Raw genomic sequence first — 19,833 nt, forward strand, 5'->3', positions numbered from 1 at the left:
GAGAGATGCAGAATATCACCACCACTCGTGAGCAGGTGGAACTGCGAGGCCTGGAGAAGTTCACAAACTACAGCGTTCAGGTGTTGGCCTACACACAGGCTGGAGATGGAGTTCGCAGCAACGTCCTATATATCCAAACTCGTGAAGATCGTAAGTAAATCCACAATTAAAACCATATAACAAATGAAAAAAAAGTCTGCTTTTCATATTGAAGGAAAACAAACTATGTTTGCACAGAGTGATGGGTGAGGCTGAACAGGGGAGGGAAATGTGAGGGGGCTTACATAAAAAAACAGTGCCTGGGCTGTATCAAACCCATGACAAAAGCTCATTTATGCTTGGAAGCTCCATTAGCACTACTAATGAGAATTAAGAGGCTTTGGGTCCACGGCTCAGGGCTGAGGGAGGGCTGGCGGGAGACACTCAGGGAGTGGAGGGGGTGTTCTCTCGCAGCATATAGCATCCCGAAGTCAGCCATCAGCCGGACTGCATCCTTTCTACCAGATCTCTTGCCATAGGCAAGGGGATTAACTCCTTTTGGATTAGAGAGAATTAATTTTGTGCTTACACCATTGGAGGCGGGATTACAGCAGGATCCATGTCTCTTTATGGAGTATGGGGAGGAGGGGCCTAAGGGTTAAAGATGGAAAGATAAGAGAGGTGTCGGCACAGGGATGAGAAAGTGTATAAATCTATGAAAAGTTTTTAAAAAAAATGTGTTTAACAATTATTTTCAAAAATTCCATTAGTGCTTATTATGTTTTGTTATTTAGTGGAGTGCATAAGTCCTTTATGAGTACATTTATTCTTGTAATTGGTATAGAAAATAGTGATGCATTCATGTAGGTGGGGCTGTTCACTCAGCACCATTGTACCTCACCATGTTTTCTGTGCAGCAGTCTGTGTTTCTGTCTGGGCAGCTTTTGGGCACCAGATGGGACTTAACTCTCCCCCCTCCCACTGCCACTCCTACTTTGACATGGAGGTCCAGTTATGATAATGATGGCTGCCGTCTCTGCCCCTCCCCACCACCACCACCACCATCATCATCATCATCACTCCCCCAGGAGCTGCACCTATCATTCTCACCATTCTTTCATCCACACCTCCCTGTCTTCAACCCCTTCCCTACATCTATCCTTTTTTGAGATGCTTTATCCCCATTCGTGTAAAAGTGCAGCGTGAGAGAGTCCAAGGGGATGAACTGGCTGAACCACCAGATGAGGGGGCCTCACAAAGAAGAAAAAGAGGAATTGTGGGATAGATCTAGAGAACCATGTCTTAGACGGCTGTAGCTGCTTTCTGTAGACCCCAGATGAGGCCCACTGTCAAGTGCAAGTCATATTTATGGAGGGGATTGAATAGGCCTGACACTGTGAACCCCACACTGTAAGGCCCATGTGACAAAAGCATCATTGTTCACCTTTCACTGAATTAGAGTTATTACAGTCTTCAAATTTTCATGACTTGTATTTCTATTGCTCAGTTTAATTTTCATGACTTTTAGTTTTATTTTGAGGAACTGACTACTTTAGTTTTTATTTAGTTAGCTTTGGTTTTTTTGCGTGTTATGAAGCAAATCACTTCTTTGTTTTCAATACCACATTATAGTTATTTTATAGTGTGAACCATTAATAGTGCTCTACTGTCTGCAGGACGCTGTAAGTAAGGGGTCAAAATAATAACTGATAACAGATTTTACCTGCAGTTTATTTCAGTTTAGTTGTATTGTTCATTCTAGTTTCTATTCAGTTTAAGTTTTTGAGATTTTTATTTTTATTTTAGTTTGCATTTTTTGAGTTTTAGTCTTAGTTCTTGTAAAATTTAATAACTCTGCACAGAATCCATTTACCCACATATTTTGTTTTTCAAAAAAGTACATTATCCATTTAACCCTATGTTGTAGCTTTAGTTTGATTCAGTCTAATCAGGGTATTAAGTGGTGTCCAGTGTCAGGCTGAAGAGGCAAGCAGCGGATCAGACACTAGTGTCTAATCTGTTTGTGGGTTTGAGAGTTAAGAGAATACTGGGTGTCACAAAGTCAGAACTGCTGACCAGAGTCTGAATGAACATATGTCACCACCGTCCACCGAAAGGGAGTTCCTCCAAGTCCTCCCAGAGCGGCTTAGAGCAGGATAAGACTGGCAATCTGCAAACAAGTCTGCTCACTTTAATAGGCATCCAACACCCAGCATGCGCATACACACGCATAAAAACATGTATGTATATACTAATGTCTGCCTTGCTGATGTGTATATTTTTTTTCTGTAGTTCCTGGTCCACCAGCTGGCATCAAGGCAGTTCCTTCCTCTCCTAATAGTGTGGTCGTTTCCTGGTTACCTCCTCATAAACCAAATGGTGTTATCCGCAAATACACCATCTACTGTTCCAGTCCAGGTTCTGGACAGCCGGTAAGTCCTTCTTCCTCTGTGGGCGTGCCTTCCGAGCGGTTAGAACAAATTGAGGAGTGGAAAGGAATTCTTAAACCTCACAAAATGCAGCAATTGAAATAATGAATTTGTAACCAGTATTATTCATTAAACCTGTTATGTGTGTGTGTGTGTGTGTGTGTGTGTGTCTGTGTGCGTCTCTCTTTCACTGTGTTTGCACCACCACTTTATTTCCTGCCCTCCCAGATGAACAGATGAGGTTGTCTTGGCAACGTGATGAGACGTAGATATGCAAATGAAGCAGAGAACAAGCTCACACATGCACACTGCCGCATCAGAAGCTCACACACACACACACACACACACACACACAGGCATCACATTTCAACGCTTTCTATTTATACATGTATGTGCAGTTTTATTTCAGTGGAGGTTAGAACATGTGCACACAAACAGTAGCGCACAGTGAAATCTGATATCAAGCTAGATCTCACTTTCTTATTTTTCACAAATACTCCTCCCTCTCTGTGCATGAGTGCCATGTAAATGAGCACGGGCATGGAGGAGAGAGGGAGGGAGGGGAAAAGGAGGTTGAGAGAGAGAAAGAGACACACCATTAGAGGTAGGAAGGGAGAGACCGAGGGGAAATGAGAGAGAAAGAAAGAGAGGGGGAGAGGAAAAGAAGGAGAGAGTGAGAGACAGGCAGGGAAGAAGGGAGGAGCAGAGGAGGGTATCAGTCACATCGAGATGAGAGTGCTTTTGTTCGTCTTTTCATTATCTCCCTGTATCACTCCCTGGATCACCACAACACCGCCGCTACGCTGGAGGAATGTTCGAACGCACCCCCTCCACACACACATCCACCCTCCTCCTTCCCTCTGTCCCTCCATCCGCTCCTCTTCACTGAGCTAGACAGAGAGGGAAAGAGGGAAAAGCAAATGGTGAACGAACTGAAGATGAACACTGAGAGATGATCAGATTAGAGCAATAGAAACAGGGATTGACTTGAGAGAAATCTGTGTTTTTGTATATGTTTGTGCCCGCAGGTGCAGGAAACATCTACATATCATTTATTCTAGCACTGCAGATTCAACTTGTATTTTATTGAGTAATCTGGCAAATAAATCACCCTGTGAACGCTGGAATAATTTGATATATTTTGTGGATTCATGTTTTTTGTATTTAACTGTTGAGTAGGAAAAGTAGGACGGTTTTATTCTATTTATTCTTTTTGTTAAGATTAAAACTCAGCAGTCATTCATGCTGTTTTAAGTTTTAAATCCATAGATCAATATTAATTAACATTTTAGGGTCAGATAAGAAAGAAGAAATTCCTTTTCACATTTTCTGTAGGTCAGTGTTTAAAATTACATTATTAATACATTATTATCAGAGATGGACATTATCATTAGTTTTTAAAGCAGGGTATGACTTTCATCCCAATTTTTTTTCAAATTTGTAAAACCTGAGTGATATCCTAATTATCACTAATCCATTAGTCTTTCCATATTTACGCACCTGAATCACTTCCCTCACGGTGAACAACTTCGAAGGTGACTCCATCATAAACACAGTCCACTGTTTACATAAGAAACTGAAATGTCACTTGGGCCTTTTCAGAAATTTTGTCGTGAAGTGTATTGTGGGAATGGGAATTCCACACTGTCTCTTCATGAGTGCTGAACCCAAATGTCACCTTTACCTCCATCCACCAACTATACTCTTTCTTTAAAACAACCCTGGTGGACTGTGTAATTTTATGTTGTAGTGGTCTGGCTCATTTTCTTACTGAATCTGTGAGAAACCCACAGTGGACTTTGTGACAAAAATTTCCAAAATTTCCCAAGTGACGTTTCAGTTTGTTATGTAAACAAGCAGACTGTGTTTGTGATGGAATCATCTTGATTCAGGTGCGTAAGCACTGAAAGACTAATGGATTAGTGATAATTAGGCTATCACTCGGGTTTACAAATTTGCAAAAAAGAAAAATTGTGATGAAAGTCATACACTGCTTTAAAGTATTCACAAAGCCAGTTGAAGTCAGTTAATCTTGACGTAGTCATTTCCACGTGCCCTCTGCCTGGACCAAAACAATGATGAAAAAAAATGAAGGGTTTGGGTGAACCACATGTATATCACTTATTTTTTTAAAAACACTTTAAATACTTCTACAGTTTTACTTATCATATGCAGAAACAGTCCTATAAATATTTGTTCCATGTCTCTATCTCTTAGAAATGAAACATACATCTTCTCCCACCACCACTCCCCAAAAAGAATTAGCCAACTCTGATTAAAAAAGAAGTTAACTATGCTTCCCATTTCACTAATTGTCGAACTGATGATGTGTGCACATCCCTAGTTATTAAAAACCAAAAAAAGATTTGGAATATATGCAGAGTATGAAGTGAAAAAGAAACATGCAAAAAATACAACCTGTTTGTACTCTTTCCATTTACTTTATTTCTATTTTAATTTTGTCCCACCTGTCAGCACACTTTTTCACTGGGCCTTGGTTAAAAACACATTTAACTCCATTACACTGATGCATTTCCTTAATTTATTACAGTTTCTAAAAGAGGACTTGACCCTAAGCCTGTGGAGTCGCTGTGGGATTGTGATTTGCTAACATGATATTTCGTGCCCTCTGTCGTAGGCACCCAGTGAGTACGAGGCCAATCCAGAGATGCTCTTCTACCGTATCACGCACCTTACCCGTGGCAAACAATACCACATCTGGGCTGCAGCCGTGACAACTGCCGGCCGCGGCAACATCAGCTCAAAGGTCACAGTGGAACCTGCTGGGAAAGGTGGGTCCTCCAGGCGAGCTTGTAGTAGAGGAGAAGGGTAAAGGGATTTCTATAAAGGTTATGAGTGGGAGCGCTCCACAGATGACTGTAAAACAGTGACATGATCTCCTGTACAGACATCACTTTCATCACTCACTCTCCTTCTCTTTCTGCCGGCTCTCTCTCTTATTGATTGACAGCCGTGGTATTGATTGAGTGCCGGCTATGTTGCAAGAAACGCTGTTGTTAATTATGTGGTGATGAACAGGGCCTATCCAGTAAACTGATCCTTGGGGAGAAGAATAGCAGTCAAGAATCAATAGAGGGAGGCTCTATGGGGTAAAGATAGACTGAAACTAGGAGGTCAGAGGAGGGGCTATGCTAAAATACTCTTCAATAGCTTTTTATTCCCATAGCAGCATATAAAGGCCTCTCCTCAATCTAGGCTGCTCAACAGCAAACAGCCAAGACAGGAAGTCAGAAATTAAGCTGTTTTTTGTTTTGCCCTGGTGTAAATTATTTTCAAGGGGAGTATGAAAATATTACTACACTTAAGTATTGCTGTATTATGTTTGCAATACTGTAATGTCATTTTTGTACTGATTTAGGTAATTATGTATTCTTTGTCTTTGGTTAGACAAAAGGTTGTGTGGTGATGTTTATCACAACAAACAACCCACTATTTTGATAGTATAAAAAGTAAACTATGCTGCTAAATGTAATGCATAACATTACATAAAAGAAATCATATTATGCCTCGCTTAAAGTGTGATATATCCAACATGAGCTCTACTGTAATGATCTATGTGTCAGAGTATGTTTTGGACATTAAATTGGATTATTTTTCTTGTTTGTGTGCAGTCCCAGCCAAGATCCTGTCCTTCGGGGGCACAGTGACCACACCTTGGATGAAGGAGGTGCGTCTTCCCTGCAGCTCAGTGGGAGAACCTGCACCCACAATAAAATGGACCAAAGACAGGTCAGCGCTCATCATATACTGCTTTTGTGTCAGAATCAGTGTTTCCTCAGACAGTGCTTGTGTTTATGATTGTAAAGACAAAAAAATATACATCAGGTTTCTCTATAATGAGACTGTTAACCTCTGTAACCTGTCTTTACTTTGTCAGTGATAATTCCGCCATCCCAGTGACAGCTGATAGTCAGAGACAGATCTTATCCAATGGCACACTGGTGCTGCGTTCAGTCAAAGCGGAGGATTCTGGGTATTACACCTGCACAGCAACAAACACATTGGGCTTCGACACCATCATAGTCAATCTTGTGGTACAAGGTGAGGATGAAATAGAACCTGAATGTGATGAAGTCGAACATAAAGCACAAGTGTGCTTTGCTGAAGTGCTAAATCTCCTTGTTTGTGTGTCTCTGAATGTCCAGTTCCTCCTGATCAGCCACGTTTGACTGTATCCACCACCTCCACCTCCTCCATCACCCTGGCCTGGATCCCTGGAGACAATGGAGGAAGTTCTATCAGAGGTGTGCAGCAGTCTTCATGAACTCTGTGAACAGAGAACAACCTCATAAAAACAAATTGCCAGCTCTTTGCTTGGTATTGTAACAGGCTTTCTTCCTCCTCATGCTGTCAGTTGCATTAATTCTGCACATAACAGTGTAACTGTGAGCTTTTCTGAATAAAAAAAAAAAAAAAGTGGGCAAAATTAATGTAATTGTAGCTAAATTTTGCCCCCTGGTGTTCAGTAGACGTAGTAGCATTCAATGAGGACCCTTGCGCAGTTGATATTTAAAGTACTGCTGTTTGACATTAAGTTGTGATTATCTAGGATTTGTGCTGCAGTATTCAGTGGACAACACTGAGGAGTGGAGGGATGTGTTCATCAGCTCCAGTGAGCGTTCATTCAGGTTAGACAACCTGCGCTGTGGAACCTGGTACAAGGTCAAGTTGGCTGCCAAGAACAGCGTGGGCTCAGGGCGCATCAGCGAGATCATTGAGGCTAAAACCCATGGAAGAGGTAAGAGGTAAAAGAATGGTAGTAGGAGGGTTGTAGACATAAACAGAGCAGAAAACAAACAAGAAAGAGACCATTACAAATCTGTTTTATTTTAGATTTAATTGGAATCTAAAATGCATTTAGTTGAGTTTTATTGTCTGAGTTGAACTCATCTAAAGTATCTAATTTTAGCAAATGAGTCGTAGATCCTTCCAATGACCACTTAATGTTATACACTGGGTAACAGTAAAAATCCTCAGTGATTTAGGTCTTGCATTCATGCATCCTTAAAATAATGTTGAAAAAATGATGCCTACTTTTTCTCTTTTAAGTTACAGGCACAAAAATTAGCAAAATGAAATGTACATGTCTTATTTGTATTAAGAAGCCCTCATTAACCTCCTATTTACTTTCCCTTTTCTCTACAGAGCCAGTGTTTAACAAGGACCAGCCTCTGCTCACCCACATCAACTCCACTCATGCAGGCCTCAATCTACAGGGATGGACGAGCGGTGGCTGCCCCATCACTGACCTGATGCTGGATTTTAGGCCCAAAGGTACCTGGGCCTGGCAAAGCCTTAAAGCCAATTCAACCACACAGCTTTTCCTCAGTGAGCTGCGTGAAGCCACCTGGTACGAGCTTAAAATGAAGGCCTGCAACAGCGCTGGGTGTGGCAACCAGAGCTCCCAGTTTGCCACTACCGACTATGATGGCAGTAAGTTCATACGTGGTGACACCTGTGGGTTCTGTTGTACTATTTTTCAGTTTCAGCTTGTTTCTGTCACTCATCTATATTCATACTGATTGTTTTCTTTTGCTGCTTCTATCAGGTACAATCCCTCCTATTAAATCAGCTCGTGGAGAAGGGGATGATGTGAAAAAACTCTTCTCCATTGGCTCTCCTGTCATCCTTGTTACACTTGGCGTTGCGTTGCTTTTCATTATCCGCAAAAAACGCAAAGAGAAAAGACTGAAACGACTGAGAGGTGAGACAATGGGAAAGATCAGAGACACCAGTATTATTGTGTCTAATGGATTAATATAAACAGTTGACAAGTTGAAATGATTATCTTCACAGTCAGCCATAATCTAATTAAGATGCTTTGTTCTTATAGATGCTAAGAGCCTCGCTGAGATGCTTATCAGGTAAGACCCAGCCTTTAGTTTTTCTGTCTCCTGTGTAGAAGAAGTAAAAAGGATGAGCATATTAAAATAGTTATAGCTGAAGTATTCCCTATAGGTCATCAGAAATCACTGGACATCCTCATAATATAACCTATTCTGACTGAAGTATGTCTGTGGTATTTGTTTGTGTAGTAAGAACAATCGGAGCATAGACACTCCTGTCAAGGGCCCTCCTCAAGGGCCAAGGCTCCACATCGACATCCCCCGCGTTCAGCTGCTCATTGAAGACAAAGAGGGTATCAAACAGATTGGTATGTTCCAGAATATCAGTGGACTTATTTCATTTATTAGAAACATTTTGTGCAGCTGTTTTATGTGCTTCTTTCTGCTTGTGACAGGAGAAGACAAGGCAGCTGTGCCGGTGACAGACACCGAGTTCAGCCAGTCAGTAAATCCACAGAACTTCTGCACAGGCGTTTCTCTGCACCACCAAGCCCTCATCCAAAACTCAGGGCCATTGATTGACATGTCAGATATCCGCCCAGGAACAAGTGAGTTTGGGTTGTAAATGTCACAGTGACAGTAACATTCTATGATGTGAACAAGGACATCAAGTTAAAGGCTTTTATCTCACTGTTTTGAGTTGTTATCACATCAGGCATTCAATCACCACATAAGACAGTTAACACAGTTTTTTCTCTAGGTTTTATTTTTATTTAGACTTGGTGTTGTTTTTTTAGATTAGATTAGATTAGATTAGACTTTAGTGATCCCACATTGGGGAAATTCAATAGTCAAGACAGCAACAGAATAAAGTGCAAGAAAAAGTGTGCATGCATTAAGATAGTGCAAACAACAAGATAGTGCAAGAAAACAAACAATAAAATAAAAATAGTAATAAAAACTGTACAGACTATGTGCATATATACAACAGAATGGAACTGCAAAAAGTCAGACAGTACAGATAAGATTAGGGTTAAAGTTAGTTTAGTTTTATAGGTCCCTATGTCTAATTTTTTAGGAAACGACAAGCTTTAATTTGGCTTTTATTTCGTTTTAGTTTTTCAGATTTCACTACCTTGTCTGGTGCCACTTAAATATGACAAACAACAAATCTTTAAAAGCAAACATAGTGCTTAAAGGGAGCAGCATGTCAAATCTAATGAAGCATCTAACATCACACAGGATACCCTCGTTGACAGAGACTTAATTTGTATTTTTCTTTATTTATGTAAAAGTATCCCTCAAACTCTGAAAAGCTTATATATTATTTAAACAGGCACCTGTACCATTTTTAACGTATTGTTTAAGGAAATAAATGTAAACAACTCAAACAATCTTCATCCTTCATCATAAGAAAGGCACTGATTTAGTTAGAGTATTGATTTATCGAAGCTGGTAAAGGTTTCATGAAAGCAAACAGTATGGTTCACAAAATCATTGCTTATCAAATGTGCAAAATGACTTTACTCTTGTTCACCATAAACCAAACTGGTATAACAGCAGAAAACCAAACTGATTTTAGCTAGAATTCTGTTTTGTTTTAGTTTGTGTTTGAGCTTTAGCAATAGCTTTTATAATTCTGAATATTTTCTCTTATATTCATGTTTCGGAAACTTATTTTTCTTATTTCAGTAAACAAAATAGTTTTTTCACTGCTAGTTTTGGTTATAGTCTTAGTTTTTGTTTAATACAGTAACCCTGATCACTACATAACCATAGGGGTAAATGAATATAAGGAGTTCCTAGTTTTTCTGATCATTGTGATCTCTCTCAGATCCAGTGTCCAGGAAAAGCATAAAATCAGCTCACAGCTCCAGAAACAGATATTCCAGCCAGTGGACCCTGAGTCGACCAAGTCAGAGCCAGTCCACTGCCTCGGCTCGGACCCTGACCTCGGATTGGCGGACGATGGGCTCTCATGGTATCACAGCCACTGAGAGTGACAGCTACAGTGCCAGCCTCTCTCAAGACACAGGTAACGACATCCCTGCCACAACCACAGACACAATGACCCTTTCATTTTTCACCTGTGCATTTATTCACCAGGAATTTGAAGCAACATGGTTAATCATATTTTTTTTTTTTTTTTTTTCAGATAAGGGTCGCAACAGCATGGTTTCAACAGAGAGTGCGTCGTCCACCTATGAGGAGCTGGCGAGAGCTTATGAGCACGCCAAGCTGGAGGAGCACCTGCAACACGCCAAGTTTACCATTACAGAGTGTTTCATCTCAGATAGCTCTTCTGATCAAATGACCACTGGTACCAATGACCCAGCAGACAGCATGACTTCCCTCAGCACGCCGTCTGAACCGGGCATCTGCCGCTTCACTGCCTCCCCACCCAAACCGCAGGACTATGACCGCGGGAAAAATGTGGCTGTGCCCATTCCCCACCGCGCAAACAAAAGTACGTTTGTTTCATTATACATTACATACATTTCATTACATACATTTTAAGGTTGTATTTATTTTAATTGTATTCAATGTTTCCTATTGATATTGAATCTTTAGTCCTATTTGAGTTATTTATACCTATAGATTTTGGTCATATTGCTGTTGAAATGACACTAAATGACACTGAAGTGTTTTCCTGTACGGTCATATGAGTCTCTCCCTGGTTTTCACAGGTGAATTCTGCAACCTACCCCTCTATATGAAGACAGACCCATTCTTCCGCAAACAAGGGGAGCTGCATGACCCGTGTCCTGCTGTGCCACCGCGGGAAGCCTCAATCCGCAGCCTGACACAACGGGCATATCACACCCAGGGACGACACAAGACTCTAGACCCTGCCAAGCAGCAGGCCCTGACGCTGGGCCACTCTGGACTGGGCAGCTTGGGTGCGAGCTCAGGCACTGCCACCTTGCCCCAAAGGACTCTCACCATGCCTAGCTCCAACACCGCAGCGACAGCTTCCACTTCCAGCACTAGCAGCAACCCCACCAACAGTAACAAAGTGGGGGGCTCCAGAGACTCGCTGCTAGAGAGCAGCTCCTCTGCTCTGGGGAGACTGCAGAAACAAAGTGTGGGGGCCTACTCAAAGTCATACACACTGGTGTAATCCGGTCTTTTGCACAGACTTGCACTGCTGTCCCAGTCCTCTGCTCGCCCAAATCTGATACTTTTCAGTCTGGGCCAGAAAGGGCATGCAACCATCTCTCTTTAAACCCAACTAATGGTGAACTGCCCAGCGTCCTGTCTAACTGTCTAATTTTCCTTGGGAAAGGTGTTCTCCCAGACAGAGACCCAGCTAACCCTACTTTTTCATGTTCACCTGGGACTCTATAAAAGAACTACTAACTCCAACTAACAGATCCAGCAGGCTGGTGCTCAGCTCCGCTCAGTTCACATAGGAGCTGCACAGCAAAAAACCAGGAAGCAATTCTGTGGTCATTTTGAAACATTGACTATGATTGAGGAGCTGAGAGCTCTGTTATTCTGATGATGAAGACTACGATAGCCAGTATGAAGCTGTGTGGCCATCCTGTCTCTCATACACGCACTGTCCTCCATATTTTGAGTATTATTGTCAATTTGCAGGACTTACAGTTAAGTTCCCTATTCTTACTGTATCTCTCCCCCTCCTTGTGTCTCTTAAAGTCCCAAATAGATATTGGCAGATTTTCTCTTAATGGCGATTCCAAAAGAAAGATTCAGGTTAACTTTCAGGAAGGATAAAATCTCTATCTCATTAATACTTTCCACACATCTCTCTCCAGCTGAACAGTGTGTAATAAATCATGACAACCCAAATAAAATAGCTTTGAGTTCTCACATTACAAATAGAGAATATTTGGTATTATAAAGAATTTACATATATATTTCTATGTAGGTATATTATTGACATTTAAGTGAAATTATGACAAAGTATAAATTGTATGTACTACAATACTGTTGTAGCACGTACAGCAATTTAATGTTAAGGTCAAAATTTAAGAACAAGACAATCGCTCAATCATGTTAAGAGAAATTTTAAAAAGGTTGGACAAAGAAAGAAAAAGTTAATATATATATACGGGATGCTCTGTATGTTACTGTACACCAACTGACTAACAAGAGGGTTTGCACCTGTGTGAACACTAAGCAGCCCTCTCTAAGCTCCATCTTTAATATAAACTGCTCACAGTAGTTTCCAGAGAATGCAGACTGGCTGGTTGAACAGATTTGAATCTTATTCACTATAATAAGCAGAGGTTTTTCTGTCTTAAAACCACAAATCTGCAGCATCCACTATGCTGCATGTGTTTTGGTGGAAATAGTCAGGACACAAAATCCTCAAGGCTTTTTATAATATGATTTATGAGAATACAAACTGTTTAACTTGAGATAGTTTGCAGGAGCTTGAGTGGTTGGTAGATACAATAACATTCAGAAATCAAATCAGTGTCACAGAGCATCCCCAAATAAGTGTTTATATTGGGAGGAGGGTTGGACAATGGCTGCTGCAAAAAGGTTACAGACTTTAGTTATGTCATGGTTATAAAGCTTCTGTCTGTGGATGACAGAGACTGATCCATGCACACAAACACAGACGCACCACAGACAACAACTTCTCAATCAGCCTTTGTGTCACTCAGCCAACCCCCTGCTCATCAAAGAAATGGACAGTAGAAGGAATCCCAGTCATGATGTGAATGAAGTTAAATAATATACTTAATTTAAGAAATGTTATATGTCAGGGAGTTCAGTTTTAAATTATATAATGTTCATTCAATTGATAATATCTTTGTTGTTTCCCTGTCTGAAGTACTGTATATGCCCCACTTTCTTTCTCCCTCCATTTTGCGCTGATGTACATTAACACAAGAACTTATTGGAATGTCTTTTTTGAAGCATCTCCACGATAGTGTTTTGTGGTTTACATTTATTTATCCATTTGCCTGTTTCTTTGGTTTTTTTTGTTTGGGTTAGGGGAATTGGTATTTCTTTGTTGACTTTGATTTTTAATATTAATTTGTTTGGGATTTTGTCAGATTTGTTTTCCAGAGGCCAAACAGTACTGAGGTCTGTGGCCTGTGGCTAAAACCAGTTCAGCCAAGTGAAATCAGGGACTCGTAGCTCTTTTGGTCACACACTATTGTATATAAACTGGACTGGAGCCGGTCTGTTAACCTGAAGCATTCAGGCTCGCATCCTTTTCCCCCTTGTTCAGATCAATTAAATTAAAATTTCACTACCCTAAACATACTAGCTCCATGATCTCTACCTTTGTCAGTGTTGTTTATAGATTAAGTCTTGTACATAAAACACAGTTTTGTATGAAGAGCTATTTTCGTCAGAACAAATCAGGGGACACATCAGGGTTGAATGCCCCAATTTCAAAATTGAAATAAAATCAAAAATAAAATATTTTACTTCTGAAATGGGCAAAACATTTTTCTTTCCCTTTATGTTTTTGATACTAATTTGTTGACTTTTTATTCTTTTTTTAAAGGTCTTTTGATGTTGTCATTTGTCCTATTTACTTTTTTATTATTTTTATTTTGTATTTTGTTCATCCTCAAAAAAGTCATTGCATGCTTGCTTAAAGGGAAAAATTGAAGGAAAAAATGTATGAAAATGTAAACAAAAATCTTAAAAAAAACAAAACAAAACAAAAAAAAAAATGTTGAGGGTATCCCAAACATTTGTTTGAGTTGCTTGTTATAGCAATTGCTTGTGTTCAAAGGTACATTTTCTATGAAAAGAAAGCAAAAACTAAAAAGATCATTCTAACACCTTGTGCAATAAAGCTATCTTTCATATGTCATGGCTTCTGTCATTCTCAAAAGGCTTGTTTGTGCAATTCCTGGAATTTTTAAACTGATATTTATATTAAAGAGGAAACACATATAAACATACAGACTGGGTCGTGAGATGTACATGATACAGAACAACCTTAAAAACCTCCAAAAAGTCTTTATAACAAGTATGGTTCAAACACAATACATGTATCACTGGGCTAAACACTGACCTCTATCCTTTACATTTCAGAGAACATGAAAACAGAATATAATGGAATAAAAAGTGTAATATATACTTAGCACAATAAATACATAAAGATTATTTTGAGTAACATTCAATATATGAATATACACTGTTTTCCATGAAGTTGGAATAAAATATCTTTACCTCTTCTCATGAAATGATTGAATCCTGGCATCGTCCAATCTTTATGCCCTAACAAAGTCATGTTTAATCCATAATGGCCTAGAACAATTTTTCTGGCAACTTCTAACTGAATTTTCCCCTACGTTTAACCTGTCTTAATCACCATTTCTTATAATATTAACCTGTGCATTTTGTATTTTTCTGTGAAAGTCAGGTGTTTTCCTCTCATTTACTGCACACTGCATCCAGAAAGTAGGTAAGTATATATACTCTGTGTGTTTTGTTTTATTTTATTTTTTTTACGTTTTCTTGTGTTACAGCCTTATTCCAAAATAGATTAAATTCATTTTTTACCTCAAAATTCTACACACAACACCTCATAATGACAAAGCAAAAAAAAAAAAGTTTGAAAACTTTTGCAAATTTATCAAAAATAAAAATAAAAACATGTAAATAGGTATTTGCAGCATTTGCCATGACACTTAAAATTGAGCTCAGGTGCATCCTGTTTCCACTCATCATGCTTCAGATGTTTCCACAACTTGACTGGATTGGACTTCTGGTAAATTCAGTTGATTGGACATGGTGGACAGAGACACTCCTGTCTATATAAAGTCTAGTAGTTGACTGTGCATGTCAGAGCACAAGCCAAGTCAAGACAAACCTCCGAGGCACCTTGAGAAAAGAAATTCTCTAGTCTGATAAAACAAAGATTGAACTCTTTTGTCTGAATGCCAAGCATCATGTCTGGAGGAAACCACACACCGCTCATCACTGTCCCAGTACCGTCCCTACAGTGAAACATGGTGGAGGCAGCATCAGGCTGTGGGGATGTTTTTAACAGCAGGAACTGGGAAACGAGCCAGGGTGGAGGAAAGACGAATGCAGCAACATACAGAGACATCCTTGAAGATAACCTGCTCTGGACCTCAGACTGGGGCAAAGATTCATCTTTGAACAGGACAACGACCCTCAGCACACAGCCAAGATAACAGAGCAGTGGCTTTGGGACGACTCTGTCAATGTCCTTGAGAGGTCCAGCCAGAGTCCAGACCTGAACCCAATGCTCCCCATCCAACCTGATGGAGCTGGAGAGGTTCTGCAAAGAGAGAAAAATACCCAAAAATAGGTTTGCCAAGCTTGTAGCATCATACTCAAACAGACTTGAGGCTGGAACTGCAGCCAAAGGTGCGTCAACAAAGTATTGAGCAAACTGAATACTTATGTACATGTTAATTTTTTTTTATTTTATTTTTTTTACCCATAAAGACCTAAACATCTACTGGTGACCAAAATCCTTTAGTGATATAAAAACTTAAATCACTGTTGATCCACTAATTCTATTGATGCATGTAAATAATTGGTGTAAAATACAGTTTGTCATCTTTTCATGGTCATCAGATATGACCCATTTGGACGTTCAGAGGCTCTGTAGTGAACATGGAAACACTGTCATCTTCTACAGCATTGATTCACCAGTAAAAACCCATGGAGTTGGATCAATGACAGTGGATGGACACACTTGCTTTTGATATTTTTTTACTGAAAAAGTCACTTTTTCTTCATTTTTTTCTGTTTCTGATGTAACCCTCAACTTTAATTTGAGCTTTTATGAACATCTACATGATCAGTAAATTAAATATAGGAAAATACATGATTTTCGCTCAAAAATACTGAAAGTAGATGGCAAACAGGAAGAATCCTTCAAGACACTCTCTTTAAGCATTAAAATGCCTTTATTCTCATGGCATGGTCATATACAAACCTGTGTTTTGTTTGACTTCCTAATGAAGGCTTGAAGCCGAAATGCGTTGAAGTGTTTTTTAGGTCTATTTATGACCATGAGAATAGAGCGCTTTTAATGCTTAAAGAGAGTACCTTGGAGTTTTCTTCCTGTTTGTCATCTACTTTATGAATCCCTTTTTCCAAAGAACACCTCAAACAAACTATTTCTTTTGTCCTAGAAGCATTCCTCCCCATGATTTTTAAAATTTTATATTGGTAGATGATTTTGATCACCAGTGGTTGTTTGGGTCTTTATGGGTTAACCCTTTCATGCATAGTGGTCACTACAGTGGACAGCTATTCTACAGTTGTTCTCTTGTATATTCATGGGTTTTGTTGTTTTAGTTCCATATCAGCCAACACAGTGGACACTTATGCATCATCCCATACACTGACATTCATACCATTACTGTAACTTTGCTGTTCCTGATAAACATGATCTGCACTAACATGTTTGAGTGTAAATCAATTGCTTGTTATTGTTATTAGACTGTAATTAACAGGGCTTTTTTAAAACAAAAGTTTTTTTTTTTTTTTTTTTGCATATTATCTCCATGAAGTGAGTAATGACGAGTATTAGAGCATGTTAAACTGTTAGTAAACAATAGGTTAACAGCATCAAAAATGTTTCTGTTTCATAGTTTTCACACAATATATCAGTAAATATATTTTTCTTTGCTTCAAATATTAAACACATGCTGTCCAGCTGAGTGGACATTTTTGCAACTCCATGAAAAATAGGTTCATAAGAAAATTTTCAATCCCATTGTTTTTTTTCCATGGAAAAAAAAAAATCTTGATAAAGGTTCTCATAATTCATGCATGAAAGGGTTAAATAACTGACTACTGCTTGTACCACTGGTGGGATTCATTGTGTTTCAGACTTAACTCTGATTCCCACTTAGCTTTGCATTAAAGCAGCCACAAGATGGCGTTAAAACCCTACAGGCCCATACAGAGATTAACAGATACTGAGACAAAAGTCTGCTACCAAGAGGGAGCAGTCATTCATGACGGATATGCAGTGAATAATTGATATATTTCAGAGTCACCTGCACTGGTCCCCAATTGGTTACTACAGCTTCTTGTTGCAACAGCAGAATTCTTTTCAGTGTGTAAGTTGAACAACACAGCTTCTTTATGCAAAGGATGTGAGGGCGTTCACCAGAGAAATGAGTTGATCCACCATCATCATTAGGTATGGATGTGATGAAAGGTATATTACTATTAAAATACTTACTGCTGATAGGAGACACAATACAAAAGAGCAGCTACATATTCAAGCCTTTCCCTGTTTGTTTACTGACCTGTCAATCAAAATAGTTCAAACCACCCTCCATTAATCCACACTTGAAAAGCATGGATAATAACATAATAATTAGACGGGTCTTACATTGTCAAATGGCAGCAGGGTGTGATAGGCCTTTTCAGAAGCTGTCACAGGGCCTTCTGCTCTATTCTAACACAACACTGATGTTTTAACCAATGCCATGATACTCTCCATTCAACAGGCCCCTGCTAATGTGTCACTACACCAAACAACTTTTGAGTAGCTTTAGACTCCAGGTTCATAAATTCTAATATTACAGTGAATGCATATTGTTGAAACACGCATGACAAACAGAAGCAGGTATCACAAGAGATCTGAGGACAATTTTACAAGATTTAATTTATTAACTATTATACAGTTCACATAAGGCCTTCATCTTCAAACACTATTCTCAGTCAGACAAATTCCATGGTTTGCTCTTGGTGCACAGTACATAAACTTTCACGTTTCAGCTATTTCACTTTAGTATTTGTTTTGTTCTTGTACTAATTTCATGTTTTAAAACAGGAAGAGGCTTTCATCCTTCTCCCTTGGTGTGTTTTTAAATCATGCACTAAACTTAAGTGGCCTTGAACCATTCACAAAAATTGTAAAAATGGACTTTCAATCATTGAAATACACACTAGAAATGTTTTCTACCATTGACTAAAGGGTGGTGTTCCCCAACATACAAATAAACAACCATTATAGAGTAGTATGCACTCACTTTTTGCTCATTGAAAGGCAGATTTGCCAATGGTGTGTCAGAAGTCAAATAATTCAGCAAGACTTTATACTCCCATGAATTTTAGTGGTAGTCGGTTTGTCAGTCGTTAATGTTGCAGCCTACAGCTCAGAGCAGTTTAAGAAAAGCCCTCAGATTTGGCCGATGACTGACTTCTAACAGCATTGTGATTCCAAAAAGTACCAGTAAGTGATGATCCCAAATACTTGTACAACCAGTGCTCTAACTAATCTGATCAGAGTTGCAACCAAGAACCATAACAGAGCAACAATCATCCAGGATTTGCATGTCTGGTGGTCCATTTTTTCCTCGTCTTCATCGAAAAAGACAGTGCTTCACTTGAGTTAAATGGTTAAAATGATCAGGTCTTCATCAACAGTGCTACCACTGAAAATGTGCTGCTCATTTTCCATGAAAGTGAGGACAATAAGCCAGCACAAAACTAATTCACTAGAGCGGGTAAACGGCTGACGGTGCTTCCTGAATGAGTCCCATCCACAAATATTTAAATTCTACTGGTCATTGTATTGTATAGCAGGACTAGCAGTAACAGTGCGCTGAGAGTACTAAACCTTCTGAGTTAAAGGTCCTTAATATTAGATGAATACAAAGAGCTTGGTTTGATAGACAGCCACAGCAACACATCCAGCAGCAACCTATCATGTTTCAAGCTTGTGGTTTCCATAGACACCAGATGGCAACATAGAGTCATGTTATGGTATGACTAGGTTACACATTTAAAACTCACCCTTTTTCACTAAATGTGAATGAGGTGAAAACTTGTCCTTCACTTGACTGATAGCAGGCAAAGTCTCTTTTCTGATATCAACAGCCTAATTAAACCAAACTTCCCTAAACATCCACTCTGATCAACCAACAGCTAGAGAGTGGACAAACGCTAAAAGAAAACTATTTTTCACATGGCTGGATGAATGAGGAATATAAGCAGATTCAGAATTCCCATTGACATAAAATGGGACGCCTGGATCATGTAAAGAACATAAGTTTTTACAAAAGGATCTTGTTTTACAAGCCTGCACTAATGCCACACTCAACCACTAAACAAACATTATGGACAATTAGTCAATGTGGCATTTCTTCAAATTTAACACTACACTATCAAAAAAGTGCTTCAGATAAGTTAGTGGATACAAAAACAAGTTTGATGTAAACAAAGTTTGATCCGCCAAAGCTCTGTAGAGGCAATGGGTATGGCTGTTTGAGCTGTGAAAAAAACAAAACAAAAAAAAAAAAAAAAAAAAAAAAAAAACCTTCAGAGAAAAAAAAACCCTTTTGAGGGAAAATAACAGTGATCAGTAAAGTGCATCCCTGGATGTGTCCCCCCCCTCCCATCCCTTTCCCTTCCCATGCTGACCCCTCAAGCAGCCAATGAGAGAAACACCAAAGGCAGACACGGGGGAACCTCTGCTTTATGGAGCAAAATGCTGCTCAAAGGACCTACAGAGGAAGAAGTCTATAAATCCAGTGGCAGTACTTTCATGAGAGAAAAAAAAAGATAAACAATTTACACAGATAAAAACATGGTGGCCACAAATCATGTGTTCCAGCTTGGCATGGAGGAATCTTTTCTTGGTAGTGTAGGATAAGTGGTATCTGTTGACATAAGGA

At 39.3% G+C, this 19,833-nt stretch overlaps 1 protein-coding gene across 2 annotated transcripts in view; it reads left to right on the top strand.

Moving 5' to 3' along the window:
• LOC115432845 (Down syndrome cell adhesion molecule-like protein 1 homolog) overlaps positions 1 to 14,024 on the top strand; it is a 65,254-nt gene extending 51,230 nt beyond the window's left edge. For both annotated transcript variants that reach the window (XM_030153893.1, XM_030153894.1), the window contains exons 19-33: positions 1 to 150; positions 2,272 to 2,411; positions 5,047 to 5,200; positions 6,041 to 6,158; positions 6,307 to 6,470; positions 6,575 to 6,673; positions 6,979 to 7,167; positions 7,575 to 7,862; positions 7,978 to 8,133; positions 8,263 to 8,293; positions 8,465 to 8,583; positions 8,671 to 8,823; positions 10,050 to 10,250; positions 10,371 to 10,682; positions 10,903 to 14,024. The exon at positions 1 to 150 is cut by the window's left edge and continues 6 nt beyond it. In XM_030153893.1, coding sequence (XP_030009753.1) covers positions 1 to 150; positions 2,272 to 2,411; positions 5,047 to 5,200; positions 6,041 to 6,158; positions 6,307 to 6,470; positions 6,575 to 6,673; positions 6,979 to 7,167; positions 7,575 to 7,862; positions 7,978 to 8,133; positions 8,263 to 8,293; positions 8,465 to 8,583; positions 8,671 to 8,823; positions 10,050 to 10,250; positions 10,371 to 10,682; positions 10,903 to 11,336 — 2,708 coding nt within the window. In that variant the 3' untranslated portion in view covers positions 11,337 to 14,024. The remainder of the gene's footprint in view (positions 151 to 2,271; positions 2,412 to 5,046; positions 5,201 to 6,040; positions 6,159 to 6,306; positions 6,471 to 6,574; positions 6,674 to 6,978; positions 7,168 to 7,574; positions 7,863 to 7,977; positions 8,134 to 8,262; positions 8,294 to 8,464; positions 8,584 to 8,670; positions 8,824 to 10,049; positions 10,251 to 10,370; positions 10,683 to 10,902) is intronic.
• Positions 14,025 to 19,833: the final 5,809 nt, after the last annotated feature.

The sequence above is a fragment of the Sphaeramia orbicularis genome, chromosome 14 (assembly GCF_902148855.1).
Source record: "Sphaeramia orbicularis chromosome 14, fSphaOr1.1, whole genome shotgun sequence".
Classification (NCBI taxonomy): Eukaryota; Metazoa; Chordata; class Actinopteri; order Kurtiformes; family Apogonidae; genus Sphaeramia; species Sphaeramia orbicularis.